Consider the following 13912-nt stretch of genomic DNA (forward strand, 5'->3'; position numbering starts at 1 on the left):
AAATCTAAACATAAATGGACCTTTTCAAAACTGGCAACTACTCAGTCATATCAGGTCTTATATCATGTGTTTATAAAACCTTCACTGCAAAGTGACTACCATAGCTGAAGTGGGTAAAAAAATAAAAATAAAAAAGACATGTGGGGTAAAAACACAAAGTACTTTAAAGTGAAAGTTAGATGTATCAATTTATGTTATCATTGGTAGACTGTAACTTAGAACGTGTTCAAGTATGAGTATGAATGGAATGATAAATTATTAGAATAGGCCTATTTTTATTTTTGAAACACACACACCTATAACAGCAAAAAGTGTACTTTCTATGATATAATGTGTTTGTGTGTGTAGATACATAGATAGATAGATAGATAGATAGATAGATAGATAGATAGACCCCCCCCAAAAAAAAAAAAAAAAGACATTTTTGTCATTACTTTCAACTAAAAGCATCTGCCTGCCCTTTATTAACATTCTGCCATTCTGATTTTGCAGACGGGTCCTTGAACGCAGCATTAGGGTCATGAACCCTTTTACGTCAAGAGCACCTGGATCACCACGGCAAGGTAAGCCTCTTGCTTATAGTTTGTCAGAGAACATAATTCCTGTGCGGACGGCCTCTCTGGAGGAGGAGATGTCCTTTATGGGGCTGATTCCTTATGATGTGTGATGGAGGGACACCGACGCATCAGTGGCGCACGACCTGCGGATCAGCCGAGCTCCGTGCGCACACTGACCGACTAACCAACTCGTCACGTGACTGAATCGTCTGACTCTGCACTGTGGCGCTTATGCACTCGGGTTTTTCATAATAAGTCCCTGAAACTGTCATTTGCCATCAACACCCGTGAAACAAATGACAATTTGGAGCAAACCGTCTGACTGACAGGCATCCCATACCGCTGTTTGTTGTGTATTCCAATTTCTGCGTGATATCTCATTATGTAGCCTACTTAAAGATCAAAATTGGACTCGTATAGGAACACAACCTGTCACAGTGCCATACCTTGCTTTACCCAAATTGACGCCGATGGGTGCATCTCAAATTATATTACAGCATTAATTATAGGACTATGGCAGATTAGATTTCCCCCGAGCAATTTAGCAAGAAACTGTGTCGCTTAGCAACACCGTTCCCGCTCAAAAGCGGATGATAAACATTAATCATGAATTAATATCATTCAGAATAAAGATGTGTTGAACATCTGCGTGCTTTCTGTCGCGAAAGCAGAAGCTCGGGGCGCAGCAGCCTCTCCGCACAGATCACTGCACGGGTCAAAAGGTAATGCAGCGAAAATGACACCCACTTACTTTGGAAAGGGTGACATATTGTAGGGACTGGAGAGTAGCTGCAGTGTATTTGACGTGTTCACGTTATGAGCAAGCACATAAACTCAGTCGCTCCGCGGCAACGCGAGTGGTCACCTCAGAAAACCCCCCTACAGATTATTTTCCCTCGACACAACTTCCCCCGACTGCAAACTTTTTGACGGGAGCGACTCTTCCTGGCAAAGAGACGCGCGGCAAACAGCTTTAAGAGAGCTCAGCAGAACCAGTTATGGTGATGCAGATTAAAATAGGAACCATAGCAGATTGGATTAGACTTAATACGCCATTTCATATCGTGTAACGTGTCATATTCTGGGCGCCGTGCCCTTGTTTATGAGGTGCGTCCGAGTTACAATTAGCCCACATTTCACTGGAAATTCCTTTGAAGCAGCCGTGCTGCACTTTTGTGTAGAGCCGAGCAGTGGGCCACATTAATTTGACCAATTGCACGGGATCATGCTGTGTGTTTGTGCCATGCTTTGTGCGCTTTGTACCAATTTGCGCTCTCCAAATCACGCACAATGCGTCGCCGCCAAAGAATACAAAGACGCAATTGTGCAGAAACATTGCATGTCCAATCATTTAGAGTAACCTTTATTAAGAAGAACAGTGGCAGATGAAAGCCGGTGGAGCTCGTGTGTCTTCAAACAGTATGAGTATAGTGCACGCGCGTGGCCTCTGCTGTTATTTAGCTGATCAAAAATGCGCAAACCAACTAAATTCTGGCACATCAAAACTTCAAAAACAGTGCTCAGTGCTCTAAGCTCAGCCATACGTGAGCGCGCGTGTGTCAGTCGGCTTTAAAATAGCGCGCGCCCACGCGCTCCTTAACTACACGTTTAAAGCTTCAGTATCTTCGTTTTTCTACACTGTTCTGTAACCGGACCAGGACCCGCGCGCTCAGAGCTCCGAGTCCGGAGTGCAGTGCGCGAGGGGAGGGAATCCCTCCAGTGTCTGACGCTTCCTTTACCAAGGAAACCCACACGCGCTCTCTGACGCAACTGCCCATTTTAGGAAACATGCGTCAATGGACCGAAGCAAGTCAGACAAACAGTGAACTCCACAGCAGGCGCTGACGTTCGTATCAAAAAATAAATCTCTCCAGACTCCTACCCATATTTCATCTACTTTTACTGTATCCAGCGCGCTGCGAATACATCTCCAGTGTCCGCTGGGCAAAGCATGGTCACGGCGGATCTTTTCTTTTTCACTGCCTTATCCAGAAACGACCCCTCCCTGGACGAAGTCGCAACGCCCAGGCTGTGACGTAGGCTGTTTCGTTGGTGTTGAAAAGCCGTTGCAGTTCTTCATAGTGCCATTGAAGTGAGTCATCTCTAGGAAGTGTGGTAAAAAGGAAAAGAAAAAAAAGTTAGAACTGTTCCGTGAACAGCAGAGAGCTCGGATAGTGTGTAGTAGGCAAGGCGACGGAAAATATTCAGAAGATTAGCCAGGCAATAGGCTTGAAAGCGAATGTTAACCTGCGTGAGTCACTCTAACTACAGGTTGTCTCGACTGGATTTGACCGCCGAAGGTGTGCTGCTGACTTTAGGTTGAAGTTTGCGCACCTGAGAAGATTTACAATAGTGTACCTGCGGTGCAAGAATAATAAAAGCGCAACAAGAAATAGCCTTTACAAGCAGGAAGCACGCGAGAAAAATATTTATTCTAACAGGCAATATCTGTTTTAGGTTAGTTTAGAGGAGCATAATTGCACTTTTTGTCTTTGCCAACTCTTCTCTGGATATCCCAAATTAACAACGAGTCAGAGGATTTTTTTGTCGGTGCCTTTTTTTACTGCAAGGATTTAAAAAAAGAGAGAAGGGGAGTTTCAGATCTCAAAACAGTCCACTGAAATCTTCCTCTTTCCTGGATCATGTACCAGGACTACTCCGGGAACTACGACACCTCGTCCCGCGGCAGCAGCACATCTCCGGCCCAGCCAGAGTCCTTCACAAGCGGCAGCAGCACGATCGGAAGTCCGATCTCTACCTCAAGCTACCAGGTAACAAGGAAACACTGCCACAGAATAATTCTCCAGTATATATCTGCTTTTAATTCGATGTCAAATGCGCAAAAAATACAGCATGTGTCTCATATAGATTTTCCTTTTATTGTCACTGTGCCACGCTCCCACCCGTTCATAGAGTTAATAGATTTTAAAAGCCATTCTCCAAGTCGCTTGGGAAAAAAACGGATGAACCCAATGACACAGATTGCATCTGTGACTCAACAGATGCAAGACTCGATCTATTCACAAGTGTTTTGGACTCATTCCATTTCAATTCTGCCATCTAAACGCCATGTACACCATGTCCTTTTCATCAGATATAACATTTTGCGTACTGGCTGTTGCGCACAGTAAACGGCGAATACGTGACGATTATTCACATTTAATCAAAAAATCCCTTTTTTCCCATCAGCTGGCTCTTATTGTAAAACGAAACTTGTAAACTTGTAAGTTACACCGATACATGCAGTGGCGTTTGTGCGCTTTTTTGGCGCAGAAGAAATGGGACACATTGGATTGAATTTACCAGATATTTGTAGATGTCAGTTTTAGAGCCACTAAAGCTTTCTAGCGCTCACATCTGTCCTATCCGTGCGGAAAACTGTCAAGAAATTGGAGTCTTTGCTCTTGTGACACCCCAATGTAGACGGCGTTTTTCAGCTCATGTATTCTAATTCATTCAGAACACATAAATACCCTGTGCTATCTACACAGTGCGATAGTGTGACAATAAACGGGCTAAAGATAAAGCTATAGTGGAGAGTGCAACAGGCATTAACACAAAGGTTTTGAGAAGCCTAATTTGTCTTTGCAACTAGTTAAGGCATGTTGAGCTCCGGAGGCATGTTGTTGCACATTTTCTTAGAAATCCACTTAAACTTGGCATTTGTGGCACATTTTTTCTCTTATTGGATTATCAGAAATGAAATGATCATGAATGACACATTGACTTTCTTAGATGCACATGACAGATTTTTCCTCCAGCGAGAAGCGCGCACAGACCGGGAGCGCAGAGACGGTATTTTATTACCGGGAAAAATGCCCCAAAACGTAAACGCTACACACTGAAAGGCGGTCAAAAACAACCTACCACAAATCCCTGCAATAAATCTTCTCGACTTTAGCAGAGGTTGGGATTTCATACCGTCTCAGTGAGATATACCCTTTAAGTGTGCCAGTGTATCACTGTGGAGACGCCGTGCCCATAGATTCACAAATAATAGGATATAAATCCGGGAAGAGGCACGCTGTTACTCGCAGCCAATTCTTGCGTATAGTGATTGCACTTCTGTGGAAAAGCCTTGTCAGGCTCACGCAACCTTACGGTAAACGAGTTTTGGCTCCTATCTATCATTGCTCCGGTTCCCTGTAATCACACACTGACTGTCTGTTTCCCATTACAGCGGGCTGGAACATGACCTCTTATGAGTTTTATTGAGACATATCAAAACAAAGCATTCTTTCTCTTGCTTTTATTACACCAAAAGAATTTTTATCACACCAGAGCTTATAGGCTATATCAGTTAAACCGATGCTTTTTCTTTTTTATATCATGACTTTATTTCATGTTTATGCCCTTCACACTCCATTGCATATAATCTATCTTTTTCTTTTTCTTTTTTTTAAAATGGGAATTTTAAAGCTCTTATTTTGAAACCAAACTCGCCAAAAATCCCGCTCCCATAAATCTGGCTGGCTAACTGTCTGGCTTGTTACAGCTGGCTGCTTCCCCCCTTACTGGAACTGACCGCGTTTCTCATGTGCTTAACGTATCCCATACACAATGACTCACCAGATAAACAAAGTTCCAATAGACTGCCGGGATATCCGACGGAAAGTCGGGAATAACGGGGATATGGGGACGTGCGTAATTTACGCACACAGGCAGGCAGCCCGTCTGTTTGTGGTCTCTGAAGACGTGAAGTAATACTGATCCGACATACTTTCTCATACTAGTGATCAGTATTACAGTCAGTTCATACCTGCATTCAGACTGTAGATAAATCTACCTTTAAAAACTTGAAAAAAGGATTTAGTTTAATTTGGATTAAAATAATAATAATAATAATAACAATTGGATAAAATAATGCCAAAGTTTGAAGGCTTTGAGTATTTCCTTTAGACCAAAAACATGCTCTGCATCACAGACATGCAACAACTACACAAGCAAATGCATCATTTTTGCTTTAAACAGTATTTTTTGTAAAAATTAAAGTTGATTCCAACATTTAACCATCACATTTTTGTCACATGTCAGATTTTACATCCTCGAAAATATATGACAGTTATCCTTTCTGACAATAAAAGAAAGGCTATGCCACCACTGCATTACATATCTATTTAGTCAAAAGTGCAACTAATATGTATATTTACCTTCCTGCTGGTCCAGATGTTCAACACATCCCCAGTGCAGTGATTGTCTCAAGCTTATTGTAGTAAAGTGAGATGCACTGGACACCTTGGGCTTTCCCACATGAATCACAGCATGTGTCACTGTTCCACTCCAGGGGTTACATACACAGTGTTTTGCCTATGTGGATTGAATCATTACTATAAGCTTGTAATGTGGAAAGTGTGTGAATTTGATAAATGGTGGGTGGTGGTGTGCGTTTTGTGGAAAGAGGCAGGGCTCGTAGAGAAAACGCTTATGGGATTAATGCATCGACCAGCATATATGTTAGCTTCTTTACATGCCACCCCCAAATTCTTTCTCCTCTGATGTGACCATGCATCCCTTCTCATCACATCTCTCTCATTCCTTCTCTCTCCAGAAGTACAGGGTCGACATGCCCGGCTCCAACAGTGCCTTCATCCCCACCATCAATGCAATCACGACCAGCCAAGACCTACAGTGGATGGTGCAGCCCACTGTTATCACCTCCATGTCAAACCCGTACTCTCGTTCCCACCCGTACGGCCATCACCTGCCCAATGGGCCGGGGCTGTTGGGGCACAACACACTGGCTCGGCCCGGGGTGATCCGCTCCATCGGGGATGCCAGGGGCCGACGCAAGAGGGATGAGCAGGTGAGGAACTGGGGAGAAATAATGTGGGGTTGACAAGGGTTTTCCGGTTTTCAGGGGTTTGATTTATTGTTTCAGAGGGTCTTTCACAAAGCATTTTGAATTATGTCCATTCTTAAAAACTATTTGTTTCAACTTTAAAAAAGAAAGTGACTGTCCATGCTGCCTTAAAATTTTAAGTTGTTCCAGGTTAAGACTGGATTTGAGAAGACTAGTTGAGGTAATTTTGTATTGATTCAAAAGAAATAAACTTTTCTATTAAAATAAAGTTGATCGCAATTCAGTTTTACTTAAATTGTTTAGTTTCAATAGCTTGATCTCAATTTAGTTGTACTTAAGTCGTTTAGTTAACAATTTTAACTTAACCTAGTTATACTTAAATTGTTTAGTTGTGTAAAATCAAGGATTTAAATACAACTACACTGAAATCAAGGGTTTTTTTGACAAGAAAAGATGATTTATTTTGAATTATTATGAATTTATCTCAACTTGTCCCCTCAAATTCAGTCAAATTAAAAATTGAAGTAATTGTTTTTTAACACTAACTTTTGGAACTTGAAACAACTAGTTTCTTTTAACAGTGTAAAAATCAATTAATGAACATGCTTATTCAATGACAAAGAACAAATTAAGTTTATTTTATCATTTCAATGAATTTTACATCCTTGTATCATTATTCTCCTGACAGCCAGCCAGTAGCGCCCAGCTCTTGTTTGTACTCTTGCTCTTCGCTTCATATTGATTGCGTGTGTGTGTGTGTGTGTGCATGTGTGTGTGTCTGTCAAACAGCTTATTTTACCTGCCGTGTTCCTTTTTTTGCTCGCCCTTAGCTCACCCCGGAGGAAGAGGAGAAAAGGAGAGTGAGGCGTGAGAGAAATAAGTTAGCCGCCGCCAAATGCCGCAACCGCAGGCGAGAGCTCACCGAGATGCTGCAAGGGGTGAGTAGAAAACATGAGGACTGGGATCAGATCAGAATATGATCCTGGATTCTGTTTTAATCAAACAAAACGACCAAAAATCAGTGTTGGAGCATCTCGTTCTTCAAGCTAATCAACAACCTGTTTTAGGGGCTAAATTTGCTTATTGTTGATGCAAAAAAAAAAAAAATAATGGCAACAACAGAATTATGTTCACATGCAAAGGGGGAAAAAAGAAGGCACACTTGTTCAGAAGTATGGCAGGAGTCCAGATTTTCAGGGCGACTGAACTCCACACCTTAATTTACAACCTTGCATTACTGGTTTGACTCTCGCTGCGCCTCTGAGTGCAAGGTCTGAGTGAAGAGATGACAGGCGATGAAAAGCTTTTTGTCTCGGGCAGCTGCAGACAGAGGTAGGGCTGTCTCGCAGCCCTGCCTGGCAGACAGTAACGGCATCTAAATGGACTAATTAGCCGAATTACAGTGAGGTTGAGCTTGTCAGGCCTTTAAAAAAAGCCCCAGGAATGGAATTTGCTGTAGGCAGCTGTCTCCATGAATGAAGGACATTTTGTAAAAAGGGGCCAATTGCTTGTCTCACAATCCCACATAGAGACACGCTGCATGCACACACACACACGCACATGGATAAAACACACACACACGCCACAGCCATTGCTTCCAGGGAAAGACACAAAAAAGCTGTTTTTAAAAAAATCCCAAATAAGGAAGTATCGCTTTTCCAGTGGAACGAATGATTTCTACGCCCGTTTTGCTAAGACTAATATCATTTCTTTAAGCGTGTCATTGGGCACCTCCCCTGGCTCCTTGTTTACAGTTTCCTCATACCTTTACCCATGAGTCAAAGTTCTCAGACAGCATGTCCGCTAATCTTTATCTGCCTGACGTCTGGAGCTGCCGGACAGCTTTTGTGGGTCTTTTATGTGACACATTAATGACACACTTTTGGTGCAGATCTCTCCATCTGCCAGACAAACAATGCACAGTTATTATGGGAAACTCAAATTCAAGCAGAAGGCGTTAAAAAGTCTAAATAGCTCACAACAAATTCTTGATTTAATGAGTTGATTGTGCGACTTTCTGTGGTTGAGGAAATGATAGCAAACAAACAGTGCCCCCTTTTGGTGCTTTTGGGGAAATACACATATTATCTTGCTGCCTGATTGGGAAGAAATGTGAAATTATGGCATTATCACAGCACAATTTTTCTGCAGCCATCCTCTCAGTTTCTCAGAATTTTGTATATATATATTCATGAAAATGTCATTAAGTATCTGATTTTATCAGACTTTCTTGCCTATAGTGCAGGGGATATGGTGCTTAACATAAAATACAACATCTTTGGTTCATGTCTGGCTGTTGAACGTTGATTCATCTCCCTGTCCCCTTTTTTCCTGTCATTTTTTTCTACTGTTGCTGTCAAATAAAGGCAAAATGCCTCAAAAAAAAAAAAGAAAAAGAAAAAGAAAAGGGATTTAAGCTTAACTGCTCCACTAAGGAAGCCAGGCAAGAAAACAAAAAACTGCTCCATATCACATAGCAAGATATTTTTCATGGCATATCAACATATTTTTTTCACCTTTTTACCAGATAATTTCATATTATAACAATATTTTTTTCTTGTTATAACAAGAAACATTTTTACAGGTACATTTTTTCATATAATTTAAAAGTATCTTGTTATAATATTAAAATATCCTGTAAACAATGCAAAAAAAAAAAAAAAAAATCTTGTACAAGAAACTTTTCATGTTATTACCTGATATTACTCTTTTTTTTTTCTGGCCTGGTAGTTCAACACTTCCGTACTAAACTATATGACCGGTTTCTCTCCCCAGGAGACTGAAAAGCTTGAGGAGGAGAAAGCCGACCTGCAGAAAGAGATCGAGACCCTGCAGAAGGAGAAAGACAAGCTGGAGTTCATGCTGGTCGCCCACAATCCCGTGTGCAAGCTCCCCATCGATGAGCGCCACCAGCCTGCAGGCCACCAGCACCAGCAGCAGCAGCAGCAGTGCGCCCCCCTCCCCCTGACCATGCGCTCCAACATGGCCACCCGTGCTCAGATGAACCACGTTGTTGTAAAGCAAGAGCCTGAGGATGAGGAGATGGGCAAGCCCCAGCGCTCCGTCATCAAGCCCATCTGCCTGGGCGGCGGTGGCATCGGTGGAGGGATGTACTGCACAGATGGAGACAGCCTGAACACGCCGGTGGTGGCGGCGTCCACCCCAGCCGCCACGCCCAACGCCCCGAGCCTCATATTTACCTACCCGAGCATGCTGGAGCCCGAGAGCCCGTCGCCCTCCTCTGAGTCCTGCTCCAAGGCCCACCGGCGCAGCAGCAGCAGCGGGGACCAGTCATCAGACTCCCTCAACTCACCCACCCTGCTGGCCCTCTGAGCGAGGGCGCTGCTCGGCACGGCTGAGAAACAAACACTGTGGCTGACGGCAAGCACGAGGATCAACTGCGCGCCCCTCCCGCCTGCTCCCCACTCCTCCAGTGTCTTTTAAAGACCCAAGAGCACATTCAAAAGTCCAGACCAAGCTGACCATGTGAGCCGTTTCCCCCCTTCGCAGGGAGACCCACAAGGGCTACGCCGCGTGTTTCTTCTTGTTCTCCTTCAGTGTATAAAAGATTTTTTTACTCGTAAGAGTGTGTGCACCGATCCTAAAACATGTCACCCCTTCGCCATTTCAACTCCAGAGTGTCAACTTGTTTACTGGGAAGACAGTTCAGAAGAAAAAGTGGCAACCGTGAGCTGACTAGAGAGCGCGTTCTTAATATATTTTTTTGGAAATGTTTTAAAAAGCCATGTGGCTGGCACTTGCACTCCGCCAAGACGAATCAATAAATCACTAAGCGAGGTCAGCTTTCTACTGGAATTCCTGAGGAGAAAAAGAGACAATGAGCAAAGACTTCCTCTTGTCTTTTTAGATTTTTTTCGTAACTCGGGACCTCGATTCAGGAACTAAGAGTGTGTACACATTTCTGACGCTATTTCCATCTCTTTAATTGTATTTATGGCCTGTGCTGATTAAATTTTACAAAGTGTTTTTGTTGAGACATTGTCCTCTCCTCAATCTGCCTGTAGAAAAGCGAAACGGTCATCCACGCGGTGACCGAAGCACTCCTCAGTGTTGCAAAGGATACGAGCCAACTTTCAATCAATGACTAGTTCCTCAATACTCTATACCTTCTATTTTGCCATAGTGGCTTGACTTTACAGTAGTATTGGTGTGCTTTTCCTCAGTGATTCTGTACCTGAACTTTACAACCTGTTTATGACAAAGTGTATGTGATTTACATTGATGTCAGGGATATCTCTCATGTGTAGTAGAACCCCCATCGTGACGAACGTTGCACGACTGCAGGCTGTCGTACGGTCTAGCCAGAGTGTCGGGACTTCATCGCTTCATTGTGTCACATCAGGAAAAGGTTTGTCGATGACAAAAGTTTGAACAAACCCCTCCTCCGCTCCGACCTTCTTTCTGTGTTTCTCTAAATAAGGGTCTTACCTTTTTCAACACTGCCTCTCTCGGAGGCAGGTCAGGTTTCAGAACGCCAAAAAAAAAGGTTTTGTTTGACACATGTAATCCTACAATTCGTCCGTCTTTTGTCTAAAAAGGAGGGATTTTGCTCAAATTTTGTGAAAAAACAACAACAAAAAAAACAGCCACTGTGGTCTAGACTGTCGCCAGCTGCCAATGATGTCAACCCTGTTTATACTGTGTTTGTAAATCTGTCACTTTTTAGTAAAGAAATGTTTAAACTCAAGTCAGATGTGCTGATTTACGGGCGTGTGAACATACGCCAACATCGAGGTACTCTGTAGAAACTTTGTTGGCTTTAAAACAAGGGCCAGTTCACTTTTTGACAATAATAAGGAAGGGATGAGAAGACCCTTTTTACAGCTGGCCTGAGATGAAAGAGGGGACACCTTTAGAGGAAGGTGAAGTTCTACGAAGCACTTCTTTTTCATTATTTTTACATGTGTGTATCTTAAAGGGATGAGGGTTTTAAATACTGTGCACTGAGAAGGACACAACAGCGATATTTGGGACTTTTTTGCTTACTTCAAACATTCCTAATGAATATAATGCCAGGGGTCAAAGGGGCGGGGGCGGGGGTCATTTTCATCAGAGGATTAAAAGGTGTGGTTGGAAGACTTTTGTGCTGGATGCAGAACGGACTTTGCAATTCAATACAAGCTGCTGCTACTTTGGAAAGAACATGTCGGCTGTTTCACTTTTGATGCTGTTAGGTTTAACATCACTGGATGCAATGGGGGAGGAATCTCTAATTCCTCTGTGACAACATAAAGAGGTGAAATGAAAACCAAAAACAATTAATGTGGGCGAGTCCGATCTGTCTGTTTGTTAAAAATGTTCCGGAGCCCCTCGACACACATAGGAAAGCCATTGACTGTAGATCTTCTGCTGTACATGTCATCTACTGTCTGTCGCCTGTTTTCAAACTACTATTAACTTCTTTTCCAAATGCTTTAACTGTTGAAAATGATTCAAAATTAAGAAAAACAGCAATATGTATAGCAGTGTTTGTTAATTTAAATGAATAATAATAAAAAAATAATAATTTTCAACCTGAAATTGACCTATTTTGTTCATGCGTTTTCACATATCTAACTGACATCACACTTTCTCCAAATGGCTGTAAGTGAGTCTGTTGCTTTATCACCACTCTTTCTTATTTTGATCGATCCAAAATAAGAAGGACTGTCTGATGCTATTTTTGACTTGGTTGGTTGATTTGAAACTGGGGATGGGGGGTTATGATGATATCATTATCATAACTACATATTTAAAAGACCCTTTGGGGGGTCATTTCTATTTTTGTTCATTTTACTTTTGCTTTGTTGATTGTCTGTTTGTTTGGAAACTAATTTTCACGTAATTGTTTTACTTTTATTTATTTTTTTTTTACAAAATTCTTGCAAATTTTTGGTTAATTTCTATTTTCACTGCACATTTCCTTCCATGTTTTCTTTAAATAAATCAAGCCAGTTTGCTCAGGTTTCAAAGGGTTAACAACAAGTAGCTGGTTAAGAAAAGACAGGAAAAAGCTACAACAGAAACACGCACACAAAAAAAAACCTTATATTAATTTGTGCCATAACTTGATCAAACCTGGGTAATTCCCCCTGTCCACCCCCTAGATGATGTACCAATGGTTTGGTCCACCCCTGCACTAGCTGCTAGAGCACCAACTGACAGTCGTGTCTTTTCCCAAGAAAGAAAAAAATAGTTCAACTAAAACACAAGAAACTTGTGCTCCAGGAAAGGAAAAAGGTGGTGCTTTTATACAGAGAAATGTGCTGTTGGGATAAGTTTGCCTTCAAGGCTTTCTGACAGACAGACCCCAGTAATTGGTTGTGTAGGAAAAAGATCATGGTTTGGGTCAAAATGAAAACATTTCTGTCATAAAGCCCTTAAGGCAAACTTTATTTGCTGTCTGTTATTTGGTCTGCCCGCATTGATATAATGGTCCTTTTATAATGTTTCATGGTAAAATTTTCTCCAGTAGGCCTTTTGTTATATTAAACTAAAACTTAGTTTTAGCTAAGTGTGCTGATAAAAGTGGCAAAAGGGGGTGTATAAAATTAAAGCATTTCTGCCCTCTAGTGGTCACAGTGACTGAAAACATTTGTTCTTCACCAGCAACAAGTCAAACACATGCTGCATTCCAAATCGCATACTTTTTCTTTTTACTTTTAGTAGGTACTATGGCTGTCCTTGCAAAGTATGCACTGTTGCATGCAGTATGCATACAATCAGGACAGACTACTTCTTCATAATACTGCACCTTAAACTTTGACCCTCTCTCTTTCTATAACTGTTACCATGGAGATAAAACAAATCGCCATTCGCCAAACTCAACAGAGACGAAGGTTGACCTAAAGATCTCTGCTATTGTTACTTAACAACTTTTAACCTTTAAGTTATAACTGCATACATTGTGGATTCTAACATTATATATTCATTTTAATAGCCTACATATACATATCTCTATTATTGTTATTTTAATGTATTTTTGTTGGTGGTTATCTGTATGACTGTTTTTGGTTACTTAAACAATATCTGTTGCTATTATTACCATGTGACTGGTCATCAGTCCCTTAAATGCACTGTCATTTATCATTGAAGCTTCTCACAGCTGTCACTCAGCTGTCAAGATGTGATGTATCATCCGCTGTGCAGAGGATTGTGGGTAAGAATAGCCAGAAAAGCATGCTGGCATGCACACTGCAAAATGTCGCCGATGTAGTAGGACATCCTGGTATTTTTGGCATACTGCATTTCAAATACTTCATAATCAGACATACTAAATCTCTTTCTGGCATACGAAATAGTATGGTAGTATGGGTATTGGAACACAGGGAACATCACAAATATTGGGGGTCAGATGGTGGTGATGGTGTTGCTTTGACAGGCAACTTTGAACTTTAATTTAAACATATTGCGCTATGACTTGAATGACTTTTTGACATACTATACAGTGATATTTTTGTTGACTTATTTTGAATATACTGTGCTATAATATTTTGTATGACTGTTTTCAACATATTATACTGTGATCTTAATATGTTTTGCCATATCTTACAAT

At 41.6% G+C, this 13912-nt stretch overlaps 1 protein-coding gene across 1 annotated transcript; it reads left to right on the forward strand.

Annotated features, from left to right (window-relative positions):
- The first annotated feature begins 2489 nt into the window (after nucleotides 1-2489).
- On the forward strand, nucleotides 2490-11898 carry fosl2 (FOS like 2, AP-1 transcription factor subunit). Its single transcript, XM_042500437.2, has 4 exons — nucleotides 2490-3328; nucleotides 6106-6360; nucleotides 7188-7295; nucleotides 9133-11898. The coding sequence occupies exons 1-4, from the start codon at nucleotides 3200-3202 to the stop codon at nucleotides 9688-9690; spliced, it is 1050 nt and encodes a 349-aa protein (XP_042356371.1). The 5' UTR covers nucleotides 2490-3199; the 3' UTR covers nucleotides 9691-11898.
- The last annotated feature ends 2014 nt before the right edge of the window (nucleotides 11899-13912 follow it).

This window comes from Plectropomus leopardus, chromosome 14 (assembly GCF_026936395.1).
Source record: "Plectropomus leopardus strain MGB_pleo_1.0 chromosome 14, ASM2693639v1, whole genome shotgun sequence".
Taxonomy (NCBI): Eukaryota; Metazoa; Chordata; class Actinopteri; order Perciformes; family Serranidae; genus Plectropomus; species Plectropomus leopardus.